At 34.6% G+C, this 20,343-nt stretch overlaps 1 protein-coding gene across 1 annotated transcript; it reads right to left on the reverse strand.

Moving 5' to 3' along the window:
* Nucleotides 1-434: 434 nt before the first annotated feature.
* Nucleotides 435-20,058, reverse strand: LOC108561885 (rhophilin-2). Its single transcript, XM_017920000.1, has 10 exons — nucleotides 19,297-20,058; nucleotides 3,191-3,435; nucleotides 2,773-2,926; nucleotides 2,473-2,614; nucleotides 2,177-2,418; nucleotides 1,740-2,109; nucleotides 1,487-1,681; nucleotides 1,202-1,431; nucleotides 761-913; nucleotides 435-705 (listed from the first exon to the last, which is right to left on the reverse strand). Exons 1-10 carry the CDS (start codon nucleotides 19,357-19,359, stop codon nucleotides 493-495), a joined length of 2,007 nt encoding a protein of 668 aa, XP_017775489.1. The 5' UTR covers nucleotides 19,360-20,058; the 3' UTR covers nucleotides 435-492.
* Nucleotides 20,059-20,343: the final 285 nt, after the last annotated feature.

Here is a 20,343-nt window from a genome sequence, read left to right on the forward strand (position 1 = left end):
TTGAAAATGAATTGCTCCGCTCTCGATGTGCCATCAATAGCAATTGAATCAATTACAATTAGAACAAAAACAACTTTTATTATTACATAGCAAGTAAACAACAAAAATCACTATAAATCATTTCGAAAAATACAATATTATAATATTTTATTATATTTACACACACACATATATATATATTTGCAGGATCAACTATAAAACTAATCAAGTTTTGTATTTCCTAAGATAATTTATTTAAAAATGTACATTTCAAATAAATATGTATTTGGTAAATAAAACAGAAGGTTTTGAAAATCTTGCAAATATATTATTATCGTACCTAAACAATATGTCATCATAATCATCATCAATTCTAAATAAATCTACTTTTTTTTTTAAATATAAATAAATTAGAATGTAATTAATATTTTTATATATATAAATATAATACAAAATAAATAAATTTCCTCCTCTTCTCAGGGTTCTCTTTTTTACATGTGTTACAAATATTTCTTATCTCAGAATGACGTTGTCGAAGTAGTCCTTGCCCTCTCTGCAGGTTTGTTGTCTCCTGAATGGATTCCAGGAGAGCCGTTTGTGATTGTTGCTGTGATGTTGTGCCATAGATCCGGATGGACTCGACAAGCCGCTGGATACGCCGGAGCTGCTGCTGTGCGTCGAAACTGATCCCTTGTTGTTGTTGTTGTTATTGCCGTTCTTCGTCGGCTAAATTATAAGGCAATTATAAGGCTTTACAGTTTATTAGGTGCGAAATATTTACCTTCAGATAGTTTCGGTCCATCGGTGTCACCAGCTTCAAATTGAGCGTGTCTTCGGCGCTTTTTATAAGCGCTACGACCTCATCGTGCGAAGCCCACTTTACGTCCACGTCACTAATCGATACGATGAAATCTCCTTCTTTCACACCTCCAAACTAAAATCACAAAAAAATAACAATCAAAAAAAGTTACAAATTGTTTCAAGAACAATAATATAAATAATAATTTTGCCATATCTAAGTTCTTTGATTTTAATTAAAATCTTGTTTTCGACCTTCGTTATTAATTGAAATTGTTTCTCATAAATTTTTTTTTTTCGTTTGCTTCTACAAAGACTTTTTAATGACTTGGCGATGCGAACTGAATCGGACGTGTTTTCAATTAATTTTCCGTTGGAAATAAACTGAGCAAAAATGAATGAATGAATGAACTGTTGAAATTACCTCGCTTAACGAATTAGATTCGACGGCTGTTATGATGACGGGCGCATCGCCTCGTACAGAAAACCCGAATCCATCTACGGTTCTTCCTCGATGAAGTTGGACGAGACGCGGTGCTGTCCAATGTCTCTTGGCCGAGAAGATCGCGATGGGTCCAAGGGATTTGAATAAATCGTTGACCCGATACTGTGCAAAGTCCGGTGGAGTCAGAGACAATTGAAATTTGGTGGCGGCTGAAATGTTCAGAAAATATACCAATTGATAATTGTATTTTAATATTAATATTACGTTGAACTTGAGGTGAATCCAGGAGATCCCGGAAATCGTCTTCGGCGTCCTGTGCTGTATAGACTTGAAGGGATGATCTGTGAGCTATCCGCAGAACGGAGATGAGCGCCAGCTTTCCCTTCAGTTCTCTGCACATCCTGTGCAACCTTTGGCCTTCCTCGTGCAGCACCAACGCTTCCCGTAGATGTGCCCTACCTAATTGGAAGCAAGTGATTAAGATATCGATGATTCCGTCGAACGAGAATGTTTTTACCTAGAAGCTTTCTTTCAGTCTCATCTTTGGGAACGCGAATGTCGAGTTGCGTCGAGGCGCATTCCACGTGCAGGAATTGCAAAGTGTCTTTAGTGGCGGGCGACATATTCGGTGCGTCCTTGTGCAGGACTCCGGTGGCCGCATGGTAATGTGCCATGCCCATATGGTATTCGCGCTTCACCTGCACCAAAGCGGACCAACTGTACGGCACGTAATCTTTGACGGTCTGCTGCGAGATCAGCTCGAACACATGACCATAACACTCGGATAATTGAGCAGCTTCTTGCGCTAGATCGAAGCAAATGTCTATGGGCCGGTTCTCCTGCGATTGCAGATCGAGTTTTTCCAATAGACATTCCCTCGCTTGAGCCTTGAGAAGAACAACACAATGTAATAAATAGGGAAGGCAATAAAATACAATTTACGATTTTACATACCAGCATCAACTGTATGAGCATTTCGAGCATCTCAGGTCCTAGATCCATTGAAGGTGCATTCGTAAAGTTCTCGTGGATGTACCTGAAGGTCCCAGCGGCCCTCAAGAAACTGTCGACGGCCGCGTCGAGGCCCTTCGACGTGCTCCTATCCTGTTTAGCACCGATCTGTGTATACACCGCTCCCATGTTAAATAATACGCAAGCTTTCTCGAAAGCTACAGTCCTCTGACACGATGGCACACCTAAAACATACTTTATTATATTTGTTGAAATAATAATAATAATGAATTACTCACCGGTAAGCGAATCGAACCATTCGAAATAGATGCCCAGAGATCGGTCCGGCGGAAAGAATCGCCTTTCCACAAAGTACAGTTGATTGTAATAGCGAAAGAGGAGCGCGATACCCGATGAATCTCTGAGAGGCGTTCGCATGGCCTGCAAAATGAATATTCATCAATTTGAAATGGAGAAGAGAAAGAAAGAAAAAGAAACGAAACCGTTCGAGAATCAGTGAAGCTGCATTTCTATCTTTTCGTTGCTATCATCGTTGTAATTGTTATTGTTATGTGAGTACCGTAACATCTGGCACATACCTGTCTCGTGTCCATGAAATCGGCTATGGCATCCTCATACTGGTTCGCATCTTCGCTGTAGTGCTCCAAAATGAAGTCCTTGAATGGGTCTTGAAAATCAATCTCCTTCGTTTCCTTCAGACCCAAAGGTATCATTGGCATAATCGCATCAGTGCTGTAACACAAAGAAACATTAACATTATTATTATCATTATAAATACAAATAAAAAATACAAAAGGTCTAAGAAAACTTCGCCAAGTTGGCTGAAAAATAAAAACAATTTTATTTCATCACAAATTGACAAAGAACCGTTTGTTTTTCAAGAAACAAATGAATTATCGCCTACTTGGCGAACATTTTTATTGGGCCCCTCGTAATTAGTACGTTACACAATAATATCAACTTGCAATTGCAATATGATAATGAAAAATCTCTGACCTGTCGCTTTGGTAAATCTCAACAGAGGAATTCAGTTCGGCCAATTGTTCTTTTAGTAATTGCAAATTGGAGTTTACGAAGCTCAGCTCGAGGGCCACGGTCTCTCGCAGCTTCCGGTTCGTCGTCGCTTTGAAGAGGTTCTCCGCCCCCGCCCGTAGCCTCAGTTCCTTGTTGATCTCTTGGTTCAACTTTGAGCGGCGGTTTTGCAACTTGCCCCTGCATGTTGCCACCCTCGGATCCGAACCCTGCAACACAATGAAAATAATTACATTAATATAATGGCATTATTACATAACATAATTCAGTTAAACTAATACTAATTATATATATACAAATAATGTAGGGATGATGATGATGAACATTGCTTTACTTTCGTAACTTCTCATATGTCATATACACGTCAACGCTTACTTAACGTACATCCTTTTAAAAGACGTCCTCTATTAGATACATAAAAATACCAGTAATAGTGAAAGAATCATTTTTTTAACATTGTATATGTTTTACTTATATGAAGTTAATTAATTGTCAATTGTTGACAGCAAGGTACATAAAATCAAGTAGGATTAATTGTCACTTATTGACAGCTATGTCAAGTTTTCCATCAATGCAAGATCTGACTGTTATGTCATATGAAAATAGTAATGTTAAAATGCTTACCGCAATGATGAGCAATTCGGGCGGCTTTAAGCGTAAACTCTGCCTTTGTACCCACTTTAGCATATTACTATTAGGCGCGCCAAAAAGAAAAAAAAAGGTTTTCTTTCTTCCAAACAATGCAAACAATACAAACAACAATAACAATAATAACGGGAGATGATCAAAATCAATTCGCTAATGTATGCATTATGCCGCGATGACCGCAGTTCTTTCTCCGGTTTCTTCGGAACTATCCATAATTGCAAGAATTAACCGAACCATCCAGAAACAATCAGTGTGTAACAGCAGCAGCAGTGTGTGGTTCCGAAGCGCTCTAATAATGAGCGGGGGCGGCGGCGATATCTGAAGAATGTGTTGTTGAATTTTCAGTGCGAAGGAAACAACATTTTTGTCACCGCGCGGCGGTACCTGGCACCTGGCACCGGGCACCAACCAAAGAAGAACTGATTGTGTCTGCGAGAGTGGAGTGGAGGATGCGTACATCTGGTGCATAAGAGAATATAGCGGTATCCGTTTGGATACAGTTGTAAAATGAATGGCTCAAACGCCGAATTTTTATTTCCACTTACATCTATAATGACAAGACAAGACGGGGGGCTTATTTACCGTTTCATTTACGTCTTCGTCTTCGGACTTCTCTGCATGCACAGCATTCAATATAATCGAATTCTGGAGCACATCTTTCTCTCTATTCCTCTCTTAACATTTTCTTAGAGATATTAAAAAACAATAAAAACGAGAAGTAGCGGCCTCGTTGAACTGTTTTAAACCTCAACTTTATTACCGACTTGCACATAATTATTACTGATTTATTTTAATGTGACACACTTACGGCGCCTCCCGTATTTGCCTTCACCTGAAAATAAACGCCAACTCGATGATACAGTTTTCAATCCGCCAGTTTCATAACAACAACAACAACAACAGCAACTAATAACAACAGGATTCAGTTTGCCCATTTCTTATTCGCATTCTCTCACATCTAGTTCATGCAAATATATACAAATGCATTTCTTAAGTTACTAACATCGGAATACTTAATATAATCACGGAACTAAGTCTCTTAATATGTTTACTTTTAATTCAAATATGTTTCTTTATAGGAAAACTAGTTTTCTCCTTATTAAAGTCCTACATTTATAACTTTTAAACATCTTTAAATATCTACTAACGATTATTTATTTTATTTCAAAGTTAAACATAAAATCATATATACGAGAAATTTCACCAGCAAATTTTAAACTATTAATTTGTATTTGATTTTTAGATCTTGTATTAAATATTGTATTAAAAAAAATTGTATCTGAAAATCTGTACCGATTTTGTAATTTTGCTAATGGTTTTGTTGTTGCTATTATTATACATTTATCTCGTACTATTATAATGGGAATGTTCCAAGGGCATTTCCGTGCATTAAATAAAATTTATATAAAACACAACCAATTAAATATGTTCACTTTCAGTAGGCACACAACAAGTTGATCACTTATTAACGATTCTGTTATTATCCATTTGTTTTTATATTTAATCATAAACTATTTGATTTTAAAAGTGATGGTTATAAAACAATTGATATTCACGGTGGATACTTTACTTGCTAGGACAAGTATAAAACACAACTAATAATATAAAGTATATCAACAATTATAGAGACAATTGATTAAAGGTGACTTTCTCCTTTTCGTATCTCTTGTTGTCTCATCAGAAGAGAAATGCAATCACTAACCATGACAATTGTTTTTGTTCTTTTTAAATACAACTATTATAAACAACACGTTTATATTTTAATGACGATACTAGAAAGGGATGAAAACATTGTTATTTTTTCAATAATTTATATTTGTATGTATACAAAAAAAAAGTAAATAAACAAAATGTATGAGAGAAAGAGTCGTTGACTTGATTTGAATTTGTAATAGCGCAAGTGTAATTTAGTGCTAAATATTAAATTTGGAATGAACTTGCTACGTGTTAGTATTCGTAACGACTTGAACAAAAGTTTAAAAAATTACGATAACTTGAGATATGTTTATAAAATTGTGTTGATGGTTGAAGGTGGATGATTCAGGTGGTCGGAGTATCGGCGTGACACAAATTTAGTCAGATTCGTGTGTGTGTGCAAATAAATTAAACATCGAGGCGTATATTTACCAAGAAGTAAAACAGGAAATGCGAGAGCCGGTCACTTGGGAGATCAGACCACGACGGTCTTTCTCTCACATCGCTCCAGAGAAAGTGGAAACGTGATAGAAGATACGTTTTATCGATGTGCAGAAGAGAGATACTAAAGGATACTGCACACACGCGCGCGTTCGATGGCACGTTAATGGCCACACACACTGCCTCCGGCCACGAACTGTTTCCTCTTTTCCTCACACCACACCACACCAACACCACAGAACCGACTAACGGGATCGATGCTATTTTTCAAAACGCACGTTCCGAACCAATTGCTGCTTCCAGTTTGCCTTCTCTATCTCAACATCTTGGAATCCTTCTTTATCAGGTGCGAACATTAATTTGGTCTGGTTCAGACCCTCGAGGCGGCCCAAAATCGAACATCTCAACTCGTTGACCGAATAACAGAGAACCCGAGATTCTGTGCATGCTTTTATATTTACCTTGACATTAATCTCAGAAGATTCCAAGACGAGAAGAAGAAAAAGAAAAAATGATGGAGGAAAGAATTGCTTTCCATTCAAGAAAGTTGCGCGTTCTGCCAAGTCCATTTTTTGAGCTAGAATGGGAATGGTTGAATGTGCCCAAGATCAGTCTGCGCGGGTCAAAGAGCATCTGAGAACAGTACACACTTAAGCGGGTCAATTTCTAATAGTCTGCATATTTAGATTCTCAAAATACATTCGTTCATATACGAAAATTACGTTGGTTTATTCAAATTGTATCCATTTATTAATTAGTTTTTTTTTTCATACAACAACTAATTTGTAACTTCGACACTAACGACAAGGCTTAATTATACGCAACAGATGGCTATTAGGAAGAATAACGGACGCACTTTTAATTATTTTGTTTTTCCAACTAAAAATGTTAATTTACTGAGAATTTATCAGTATTTCATACTTAATTTTTTTCAAACATTAATTTTGAAATTGATTACAAGAACTGTTATTTACTTATACTATGTTAAATTAGTATAATCGTTTTGTTTTTTGTTGTATATTAACATCAACGAGTTCATTAACATCATTGGATGTCATGATTTGATTCGAATTCCAATTACAAATGAAATTGATTAATTTTTAAAAGTTACATGGGAACCAAGTGTTTAGAGTATGCAATGAAGAAGTGAAGGGAAAAAGTTCTCAATGGAGAAAAATGTGAACAATAAGAGACTGGTAGCAGATCGAATGTATTGAATTTAAATTCTTCGGATAATTGGAGCCATCATTAGAGTTTCTTACACCTGTTAGTGTGTTTCTCGGAGCGTGACCAAAAAAGGCCTCCATTGTGTTCTAAACGACGACGAAAACTATTATACAGTTACAATTCGCATGGATTCATGCGGAATTATGGTTGTTTAAAAACCATTACGAAAAAGAAAAAACAACAACAAAAATAATACGAGCAGAAGTTTTTCCATTTATTCAACAACAACAACAACAACGCATCAAGATCAAGGTTTTTTTTTTGCAGCAATGAACTCGCTTCGTAGGACAAAGACCAGAGAGAATCTTAATGTAATTTGGTATTATACAAGTCTGCTTTGGTCAATGAAATTATATAAGCGAGTCGATCATTTGCATTTGGTTTTGGTTAGAAGCAGGGAGCAATTTAAATATTAACTGTTCATCAATTAAGCAGATATCCGCTTCACTTGAATCAATTCAAATCTATATTATAAGTAAATTTCCTCTAATATGTATTATGTAAATCTTGTAATTAAAATAATAATAATGCTTATATGAAATTATTTGTTAGTTATATTGTTTTTGAAAGTACTTTTAAGTGGATTTTCTTTCTCGGCTCATGAATTAAGTGGAAGCATTTGAGGCAAGAAGATTTATTGAATAGATAAAAATGGATTAATTATTCCACGTGCATATAATTATCCCATTTGCATTGTAAATTCTTCCTTCCACTCTTCTCCCCAGTGTATTTTCATATTAGTTATTTACTTTTTAATTCGAATAATTGATGGTTTATATCCAAAAGAATAAAGTGTTTGTAAGTAAAAAGACCAGACTATAGGTATAGCTATAGTGATTCTAGAGAAGATGAGTAGACTTATCATATATTTTTGGTTTCAGTTGGAGAGAGATGTTGCCGTTTTGGTGCAGTCGTTAACGGAATTGAATTGAAACCGATCGGGGACCGAAAGGTGATTGACCAAATGAAGTGGCGTTTCCGTCGCGCTCACTGTTTTTCCTGCTTCTGTTATACACACACGTAATCACCGTACAATCGTCTTGCATACACACATCATTACGTCCATCCCATCGCCATCTATAGTTGTTAATAAATCGATCTACACGGCTACCGGTTTATACTTCTTACTCTATAATGTATCATTAATTCCATCGAGATGATTGCAACTATGAATTTATTTCTCTTTGCACCGGAAAACGCTCGAGGAGCACGAAAATTGAAGAACCCTGCTCAGAATATCAATCCGTGCTTACTACTACACTTTAAATAGATCAACAGAGGTTCTTGTTGTTATTATTACAACTTTTCTCTATTCAATGAAAGTAAGTCGATGTTTCGTCCAATACGCTGTTTGAATGTTTAATGCTTACATTAATTACTACATTGTAACAAGTTAGATTAGAAAACATGAAATTAGAGAAGACATTATTGACTCGATGTATTGTGAATAATTGAAGAATTGTTAATGAAGACATTAATTTGATACGATTTTATAATTTGCATTTCTCGGAATTAAAGAAAGCTGTGTAAACTAGTTTATAGATTGTAAATAAACTTTGGATGAGTAAACATCATTCTTTCATTCATTCAAATTTGTATTAAATTAAAATACAATTAATAATAGAAGAAAAATGTGCTTAATGTTGATTAATTTTTAAATAAATGTATAAGAGAAAATCTATTTAGTCCGATTGTGGTTAAACAGGAGGTGAAGAAAAAAATAGATTCAGCGCATAACAGTTTATTTCACTTGACTAAACTCGACCGCAAACGTAAAAATTGGATGTATTTTACACAATTTACGTGCGCCAGTAGAAAGCCATCAATGAGGATCTCGTTAAATATACAAGAAACGTAAAATCGAACATACGCATTACAATTGGCAAATAATACATCTTTAAAACGTGATTTTTATTTTCAATTTTAGATGTGTCTCTTATTGGTTACAAACGTCGTAAAATATTTGTTAATCTGAGGATAAATTTAACATTCCATCACACTTTCATAACGTGTTATTGGTTAATAGTCATTGCATTGTTTCACTCACAATCACAAACCTAATTATTTTCAAGTTGTATTGTTCAATTTCATAAATATATGTTCGCTACATTCGATTTTATGTTTGTTTTTGTAATCGGAGATAACGATATTGTTGACATCAATATTTGTTGTAATAATACTTTACTGTTGTTCTTTATATAAAATGAATAGTATATTTCTAAAGACGAATCGATACGCAATTGAAATTTTCACCGCAAAGATGTTTATCTCTCTGTTAAAGATAAGTTGGATATTACCTGAGGTATTGTGATGTCCGGTAAGAGGAGCATATCCAATCACGAAATGCAAATAATTAGGAGCGTCGATGATCGATGAAAAAGAGATGATAACCAACTGAGATGAAGTGAAGAAAGACGAGAGGTGCAACAAAAACGAGACACATAAAGGTAGTATTAAACGGATGAGTCCATCAATGATGCACTTTGTAAGACATAGCAGTCGGCCGAACGGTAAACGAACAAGTGTCTTCGGCTTCTTTGAAACGCACGGTTCTCCTCGCACTTACTACTTACTACCTTCTACTACTACTACTACTTCTGCTCTCGACCTCCGTGCAGACAAAACTGAGTGTACTCTTCCGAAGAGTTTTTGAGCGCTCACTCGTTCGCTCCAAAAGCCAAGTGGGGAAGAGAAGACGCGATTGAAGAGAAACGAGAACGAGAGAAGAAGAAGGCAATGAATAAGAGACGAGGAAGAGAATTCTTTGCACGGCCAATTACAACTTCATTAATTCCGAAACAAAAGAATGGTTCTTCCCTTCTTCGCCACCTTTCCTATTGCTGGCTGCCACTCCTAATCTTCATGGGATCTAAATGAACCGCAGCTTACTTACTCGCAGGTCATTTCTATAACGTAAACAAACTCTAAATTGTTTTTGTTTTTCCTCAACGACATTCTTGCAAATTTCTTTCGCTAAATTATCTTAAAAAAAAACAAACTCATTACATTTCCATAAATTGTAATAATACAGTTTTAATGGGAAATAAGTGCAACTTTGGTTTTCTAAATTGCCTTTTCATAAATTTCAATAATTCTGTTTTAATTTGAATAACTTTATGTTAATGTTCATTTTGAACAAATGTAGCAGTTGCAAATGCAGTTTTCTAAATACTTTACCCAAAACAGTTTGATTTCTAAGAAATAATATGTAACGAAAGACTAGTCTTGATGAAATCCATCCTTATAAGCATTCACCATAGATCATAGAGAAGATGTTAGTAGCTGTTCAAAGTAATGATGTCGAGATAAAGTATAAAATTTGGTAATTAGTATAAATATGTTTTATTATTCTCAGAGTTAATATTGTACCTTACTGTATGAGCAATGTTTAAGAAGTAGCGAAAAACAATAAAACAATGGTCGATACGTTAGCGACTTTCATAAGATCGGAGAAAAGTGTTGAATTAAAGAATAGAAAAGAAAATTAATTAAGCCAATTAATTGTTAAAAAGTATTAATTAAAATTACATTAATCATAAGATATGATGATGATAATCTCATCTCGGTGGAGAAGGAGGAGGCGAGTGAAACTTGGATAATTCATTCATTGATTCGTCGGGTGGAGGAAAATTTGCTCGACGTCCGGAATAATTAAATATTATAAGACAAAACGAGACGGACGAAAAATGTGACCAACCCATTTTAGAGAAATCGTCGAGGGAGAGAAAGTCCAAATCGATGTGCATTTAAAAGGCGCGCACACACACACACACACGGAAAGAAAAGAAGAAGGTGGTGCAAAAGAACTACTAAAAGCAGATACTCAAGTTATGCGCGTCGCGTCCCCTCGATTTGATGCAAAAACGAAAGAAAAAGGACACTTTCGTTGGACGCGTGCGGAATTCTTTCCTAGTCAATTTCCTTCTCCTCTAATTAATGCACACTTTGCACGACGACGACGAAGACGCACCTTTCGTATGCAAATATGTCCCGACTGAGAATTTCTCATACATCGATTGTGTATTAATAACGCGAAATGAATGGGGGGAAAAAGGAAAGAAAGAAATACGAATCTGAATACAAAACAAATCAACACACGTTCAATTGGATTGCATGCGGTGGCGGAGGTGGCGACCGTTAGAGAATGCGTTTTCCTGTCTTAACACGGGATAACGTGAAATAATTAAGTTCAACGCCCATTTCGCGATATGTGTTTCGATCCGTGTACAATAAAATTAAATCAATCATGGAATGGAATGGAAAGAATGTAATTATTCGCGTTACGTTTCTGGATATTATCCAGGAGATACCAATTTCCAGATGATCGATTTGATTTCGCACTCTTCCTCGTTCGCCATCTGTCCATGCGAGATTCCAACGATTATTAAATCGCAAAACTCGATTTAAAGTACTCTTGTTACTCAAGGCAACGTTAAAAACGTATCCAGTTCACTCAGAAACATTTGATTGTTCCAATAGAAAAGAATAGAAAACTGCAATTTTAGATTTAAATTATTAGAGTGATGTGAATGTTTACAATAGCAATAAGAACTAATAGAAAACTTGTAATAAGTTTAAATAAAAACTTGTTTGGGCGCGAGTTACACTTTCTCATTGACGTGTAAATACAATTTATTCTACAACCTTCTACATTTAAATTGACCATAACATTACCTATTACCAACAAACATTGTTAAGAAACACGCTTGAACAAAAATATCAATTACTCCGCTCACTTGTTGACACTTTTAGTTATTAAGTAATAACAGCAATCTAAAATATTGGAATTCCAATATTTCAAAGTAATAAAATTATTTTAAATTAATCTGAATCAGAATTACTTTGATGCATGTGCATTGGTAGAGTGAAATACAAGAAGTAGAGAGAACGAAAGAAAAATAATTGTTAACAGAGTTGCAGATTTTCAATAATTCGCGGCGCAGTGCGACATCTTCAGGTCATTGTTGTAACCCTATTTTGCTGCAGTTTCGCCATCTGTGATTGTCTGCAGAAAAAGGAAATGCATATAGTTTTGATATTTTCTTTACAAATTGTATACTTTTCAATGAAATAAAATAGTTTGAAAAAGTTATGAATTACAAACTGAGGTCACGATATTAAAGTATTAAATGGAATACGAATGGAACATTTGTACAATTGATGCAATTAGCTTGTTGAAAGTTTACTTTTTGATTTCCTTTTGATGTGGTCATCAGCATCAGCAGCATCCGCGATCATTCGAAATATGTTTCATCACTCGATCGGATGTTGATCTTGCAGACATGTTACGCAACATACGAATAGCAAACAAATAACGCGGCGAATAACGAAATAGTAGATGGAGTGTGCTCAATCCCTGCGCTGGTCAGGAACGATGGGAAACAATGGGTAATTGTTTAATTGTACTGCAAAATGAACAACAGCAAATAGATTTCGTGCTTAGGCCGGTCCCTGCCGCCGCCACAGCCGCCGCCTTCGTGCATCGACGTAAACAGCTCCCATACTCGAAAGAACGCCAACAATGGAAAACACAGCCGTATGGCTTCTGCTCATTGTTGCGACAAGCGAGCGCATAATTATTATTATTATTTACAAAGTCTTCACATGTGTCCGAACGCAATCTGATATTTAGAAATCATTATCATGTTTAATTACAAATAAAACTGTCATTATCGAACAAGCAAAAATCTGACATTGAAGTCGTTAACTTGGCTGCACGAAGAGTCGCAATATTTGAAATTCCTCTGAAGGAATGTCTTAGGATTCGTCCTAAGTGCTTTTTAATTTCGGTTCCGAGTACATTTATTTCGTTATTTGCGTTTCTTTCTTTCTTTCTTTATTTCCTTCTCTATTCCACCGAACCCTGGAACAAAGAATGACGATAAAAGCTATTGTAAGTAAAAGCGTTATTTGTTATTAGTTTGCTAATGTATTTTACCTGGGGGACGAGAAGAGAAGAGACGAGATGAGATGGAATGGTTCGCACTCTTACTGACAGAACGGTAACTGTTTTATTGCGTTTTAATCATAAAAGCGGCCGCAATTTGCGGAAATTCACTGTGCTGAATCGTTTCCATTTGCAACGTGAATTACGTGGAATACGAATTAGTTATTGCCACAGCCTCATCATCTTCACTCTGCATTATTACATTATGCACGATTCATTTGACAATTTATATTGTTTTTTTTTGGCATATGGAAAATATAAAACCAATTGAATTAAACTAATTTCATTTTCATTTCTCTAAATTGATGCAATTTTGTATTATTTAAATAGTAACTGTATAATAACATCAGTGTTCATTCAGTTTAATTGTGCAAATAAATTAATTGTACTGTTAACATTTACGTTGCATTCAAATGAGTTATATAAATAGAATTAGTATTTATATATTTTAACTATTCCAAGCAGGATGTTCGTATTAACATAACATTTCACTAATACATACCAACTATAATATTCACTAATAATTATCAAAATTTTGTGATTATATTTGAACCTTTAGCTCATTTCATAAAAAGAAACTTTGTTTGTTTATGACTGTGACCTTGAAGTTATTAATTTAAGGTCAAAATATGTGATTCTTAATTGTCTTCATTCACTCACATTATTGAAAATTAGATTTTAATGAATGAACAATTTATGAAATCAATGTTCTCTACAGTTAACTCTAATTTTCTTATGTTTTACTTTAGGAAATGATTCTTTTATTCAGACCACACGAAGGTATTTGCATACTGACTGACGTGTGGATATGTAGGAAATTTCCAATTTCTCGGATTCCCAGACGAAAAGTTTCGCTTTCTCGAGAAACGGAAAGAAGTGAAGCATTAATTTGAATGCGATTAAAACCCTTCCAGTGTATTGGATCGATACCTTGTCGACTTTAACTACATCTAAAAGTGCATCCACCTCCAACATGAAATTGTATCGTGTATTGCATATTGATTGCCATTCTCTCCAAGCAACCTACCGACCGACCGACAGACAAGGTGAGTCACTCACTTCAAGCCATGCCACATGAGCTCGCCCTTTAAAACATTCTTCCCGACGTCGCAAACACTTTCTATTCCACTTACAAACAGACCAAAACCAAGCAAAAAAAACAACAAGATTTAGATGTTATTTTTCACTTTTCCTGTTCTCGTTATTCCTAAGAATAAGAAAGAAAGAAAGAAAGAAAAAACAAACTCGTTTGCTTAATTGCGCACCTTATTTTCTAAGTTTTAAAAACTTTAAATTGCGACACGAGTCGTGCGTGAAAAGGAAGAGGAGACGCGGGGGTTCAATGCTGGCTGGGAGGGTCAACGATCCCGATTTCAATGGACTTCCAGAAAATCCCACTAGTCCACTACACCGCTGAAGAAGTCGTCGCGCGTTCGCATTGTGCAAACCCCGTCTCTGTTACGCAATTCGTTCGGTTACGAAACGATTTTTTGTTGTTGTTGTTGTTGTTTGTATTGTTATCATCGCTCCGGGAAATTGTTTATTGTTTTCATTTGTACGTGCTTCGAACTGTCGCCAGCATATAGGGAAATAGATTCGTATCGTATCGAAAATTCAATGTCAAACCTTGATTTTTTTTTGTTCATGTATTCAGTGAAATGCAAACGAGCCGACTTGAAATACAAATGTTGTTATCACATATTTTTTCAAGTTTCAAAGTTACATTGTAATTATGGAAAATGTATGCATTTTAAATAATCAGCGTTTTCAATGTCAAACTGGTTATTATTAAATTGGTAAATAATGAAAAAGGAAAATACATATGTTAATTTTCCTAATTTTATAAAACATTTTACGTTCAATTGATAAATGTTATATGCTAATGCATCTTCTACACTCTCACCCACTCGAAGAAGTGTTATAACTCTTAAGTCGTTCGTGTTGGCTCATCCCGAACTTGCGACATAATTACCAAAACTTTAAGAGAAAGTAGACAGACGCCCAGGGGGGGCTGGCTACACAGTTCATCAAAGTGAAATACGAAATGTACCACAACAGATTGTTTTTTCTTCCTCTGCGCGTAATTTGTTCTCGGTACAGCAAACAATTTGTAATCAACGCTCAGAGCAGCCTTCGAATTAATTAGTGCTGCTTGATAACAACGGCATTTAGAACCGAGCACATTCTTACAATTTAGATATATATATATAGAGAGAGAGAGAGAGAAAAAGAGAGTATTTACCACTATCGCGCCTTGAACATGAGGCATTTGCATACAAGATTTCTTCACCTCTCTTAAGTGATTTGTTCGTAGCTTTAGCGCAACGGACAATTAAATCTGTTAATTAATTTGATTCGTAAGTAAATATCTTAGAGTTTGAATGTTTCTAATCAGAGAATTATCAACTATGGATATTATAGAAATAAAGAAATTATGATGTTATAATCATATATTTTTGAAAAAGTTGATAATTTTCAAATTAATTACAAAAAAGTAATTTCATATTCAAATTGCATTGCTCTTTGATTACTTTCAAATGAAGAAAAGGAAGAAATATATATATATAGATATAGAGAAGAGTAGAAAATGGAAAAATCTATGCTCTAAATAATCGTGTAAACAAAATCACATGTTATTATCGCGAGGCGCGCAAATGCATGTTTCCACATACGTTCACCGTTCGACCCAATTGTTTCTCTTGCATGATCCATTTTTTCTTTTCTTCTTTCATCTGTGTGTGTGCGCGCTATTTGGATCGCCGCAGCACGATATCAATTTCTTATCTCGAAACTTTCCAATATTGCAACTGACATTCCATTTCAGTTTCAGTTAGTTTTGGAATGCAGTTTTATGTTTTTTCATGTATAAATAAAAAGGAACAGTAAAAACGATGTCGCAAGCGCCGTTTCTCAATTTGTATTTATGGCTATAACGAGTTTTATACGTAGAACATGTTTACTCGTTGCAAGAATTATGGTTTTACTACTATAATATTATTGTAATTGTATAATTACACATGATATTGTTTAGATTAAATTTAGTAATTCATTTTTGCAATTACCATTTGAATATTAATAGATTTATATATTACTTGACAAGTCACAAGTAATTTGCATACAATTTATAATGTATTTAGATCAATATAAAACTACTGACACATTACTTGAAACACAGCATTATCAAGAACTCTTGATTGTATATTTATACTTAAATTATTCTATCGTTTATCTATCATTGTTTATTATTATGTTGTTGTTGGAAGATTAATAAATGAATCGATTTATTGTTATTCCAGCGAAACTAAGCAAATACTTGATTATTTGTAAACAAAAGTTATACAAATATTATGTTTTATTAAATGATTTCTATGTTGATTGCAATGTCATTTTCGGTAAATGTCAAATTTGACAGTTAAACATATTGAATTCTTATGTCAATTTCGTATTTGTCATTAGTAAGTGTAATTAAGCATAAATTATTGAATAGAAGACATACATATATACATGTATCTGCTAAAGAAAGTCCAATTGGACTGAACACAATATTATAATTGATTTTGGAAAATTATAGTAATATAAATTGGCCGATTAACTGAAATGTTCAAGGCGGTAAAGTCAAAGAACTCAAAAATTTACATACTGAACACATCGCATGGATCGAAGCCATCATCATCGTGTGTATATAAAAAAAGAGGTCCACCTTAAAATGGAAATAACGTATCGCAATTTATCCACTCCGTTATTTTCTTTACAATGTATTTTTTTGCTTCTTCAGTTGCTGCTGCTTCTGCTGTTCTTGGATTGATTGCCGATCGCCGGCTGGCTGGCTGCATTATCATATTTTCATCTGAAACATTTTCGGAATGACTGGTCCATGACAAATTGATGTATTTACGATGAGAGTGGCTACGTGCAGAAGGATAGAACCAAAACAGAACAAGGAGAATATATATATAAATAATAAAGAAAAAACAACAACAAGAAAAGAAAGGAGTGTGAGAGACGAAGGAGATGGGGCCGGACCGACAAAAAAGAAGAGAGGTTGCGAGAAAAGTGGTTGAAATGATTTTCAACCTTATTTGGCGCGATTGAGCCTCCGCTGAGAGTTTGTTGCCCCCCTCAGAGCACAACGTTGACTTATTGTAGTATTTCATTTTCTCTTAACGAAACGAAACGAAGAAGTAATATAATGTACAGTTTTAAGCTACGCTTCTTCTGATTAGCTTGAACCAACGAAGACGGACTTTTCGGGACTTCTTGCATCAGAGATATTAATTTATTCAAATGCGAGTGATTTTTCTTCATTCGATGGACGCAATGTTTAAGTCAATTTGTACAGGTTGAATAGGTACCAGACTAAACAAATTAATTGAAGAATCTAAAATATTCGAATAAAAGCCCAAATTTAAATTACTGCTATTACTAAAAGTAATTATGTTTTAATTACATACATATTTTCTGCTTTCTATTGACACAATTTTCCATGACATGACATTCAAATAACTCCGATTTTTCATTAAATTGAATTAAGTTTAAGTAAAAGTAATTGAATTAAGATAAGTATTCTCCTCTTTCAATTAGTCTAGTCTTCGCGGTGACAGTGTTTGTGCAGCGGCTCGTTAAACGATGCCTACAACCGCACACAACATAACACATTCAGAAGGTCGTTCCGAATTATGAACACATTCTTCTGTTACCAGATATACTTTAGTCATAAAGTAGTTTTTGCTAATCAATATGCAAGGATAATTTTCAAATGAACAAAATATTTTCATAATTCGTATTCGATTAACAAAGTACTCAAAGTACTAGTTCAAACAAAGAGTATTAGATAACATTTACGCTCCATATGTGAATTACTCTACCCGCAGAATATTATAATCATCTGACAGTAACATCTGTTAGACCACTTATTATAATATGCTTATGCGTTTTTTTTCCAAGTTCAGAAATACGCACATTTGCATATGACGTTTTTTTTGTTTGTTCTTGTTGTTGAGTTACATCTGAATTGACGTCAATGAACTTTCTTTGTTTCAAAATAAATGAGCAATTAGAGTTAACACTTGAATAGTGGTAAATATTTGAGTGCTCTAAAGATCAATGCTGAAATAATTGCGCACTGTGATTCATTAATGCATGCAAAACGCGCTAATAAAATTTAGATATAATCTGCGAAGTAGAGCAACTAAACTGGTTTTTATTGAGACGATAATATTATATACATGTTGCAATTATAAGTAGTAATATTTGATGTCCAGAGTGTATTTAGAATTAGTTAATATTATTAATTGGAAATTAACTGAGTTGTTTCATGCTTATGCATTAATTAATAGGTTTCTCGCGAACAAATAAACGCCTGATTAAGTTCTTACAATAACTCAGATAAGCTAACAATGCTACAGAACGATAAGAAATATGTGTCACCACATAAATGTATCATGTACAACTTCATCTTATAAACAATGTAATTTGAAGTGATTGGAAATTTCCGCTGAATATAATACCATATGTGCAATGTTTATATCAATTTCATTTATAATGTATATAAAACAGCAACAACAATATTATTCTTTATTGAAAAATTGTAACTTTATAAGTGAATTTTCAAATAAATGTAAAAGTAAATTTATAATAAATTGAAAGTAATATAGAATTATTGTAATCGTTTTCAAAACATAAATTTGCATTAATCATAATTGATATATAAATAGAATTTGCACACAGATAGTTGCAGTGAAAGGTGCGCAAATTGCAATATTGTAATGTAATTTTAGCAGTAATGATGTTTCATAAAAAGGTCAGGATGGAAAATTATACCGTGATACCTGGAGATTTTATTTTTTTTCTTTCTCTCTCCAATTTTCAAATTGATTTTGTTATCTTCATTAGTTAACAATTAATCCCGAATTAGAAATTGTCATTTCAAGATCAGTAGGCGCTGTCGATTATTCAACGTCAATGATTTTAGTAGGCTTGTTCTGGTTTTGTTTATATCCCAGGATACAGAAAACAGATGGTGGAATTATGTTGACATGTGTCAAAACATCGAGTTATTTCCGCAAAACTTAAGAACGCGTCGCGTCGCACCGGAAAAGTCATAGAAACTTACCCTGATGAATGTCTTTTTTGGCAATCCATCATCGAAGTCCGTCAATTTCACCGTATCGCACATGGTTCACAGGAATCACCAAAACTCATCACAGCAGCCCCGGATGGGCATATACAGAAACAAAACTTTTTCCCGGACGCACACGCACAAAACCAAACAAAAAAAAAAGAAACTTTTGAAAAAGGGCGCAGTGAGTCACGCGGCTCTTCAACTAACAACAAACAACGACCGCAAGAAGAGCACCAGCAAACAACGGCAACGGCAATGATATCCACCGTCCGACGACCGGCAAAGCACGATCATCACAATAGTTGTTCTACCTGCGGCGCACAGGTAAGCCTCGATTCGCCCTCCCACAAAACGGCAACCCACAGTGACAACCCATTGTTTGGACTGCGCACAATCAAATCACCTTAGCTTGCGTTCAACAACAACAGAGAGAGAAAAAATCTGTTTTCCGATAGATACGTTTCACCGCGATTCGTACGATCAATTCAATGCAGCAATACCATCAGAGAGTCGTGATCCATTCTGCATTGTTCGCAAACGAAACAAAATATACCACAACTACTACTACTACTACAAGTGGAGAACAAAGAAAAAAAAAAGAGAACAAAACGGGCACGAGTTAAATGAATTAAAAATAAACAAACGAAAAGAATGGGTGGAGAAGAATCGAACTAAACGGGCGCAACTGAAGCCGCATCCTGTGACCGCCGGCAACTGTAATATAATTACGCAATTTCCGAAACACAATGAGAGTACATTCAAGGGCGTACAAGGTCTAACATTTACGTGGATGAACTATCGTTACCATTATTTTAGAGTTTATTTAATTAATTAAATAGTATTTATACAGTTAATTTGATTTTTAGCAACGTGTTAAATTATTATTATTTTTTGTTATAATTATTGTTACAGTGTTAAAGATTATCAATGGTAACATTTAAAACGAGAAGGTCAGTTTGCACCACAACCGAAAGGTCTTTTAAATGCAAACAACTTTTGTCTTGAACCATTTCATTCAATTGCATAAAAATCAATTTA

The sequence above is a fragment of the Nicrophorus vespilloides genome, unplaced genomic scaffold, assembly GCF_001412225.1.
Source record: "Nicrophorus vespilloides isolate i.1.1-1 unplaced genomic scaffold, Nicve_v1.0, whole genome shotgun sequence".
Classification (NCBI taxonomy): domain Eukaryota; kingdom Metazoa; phylum Arthropoda; class Insecta; order Coleoptera; family Silphidae; genus Nicrophorus; species Nicrophorus vespilloides.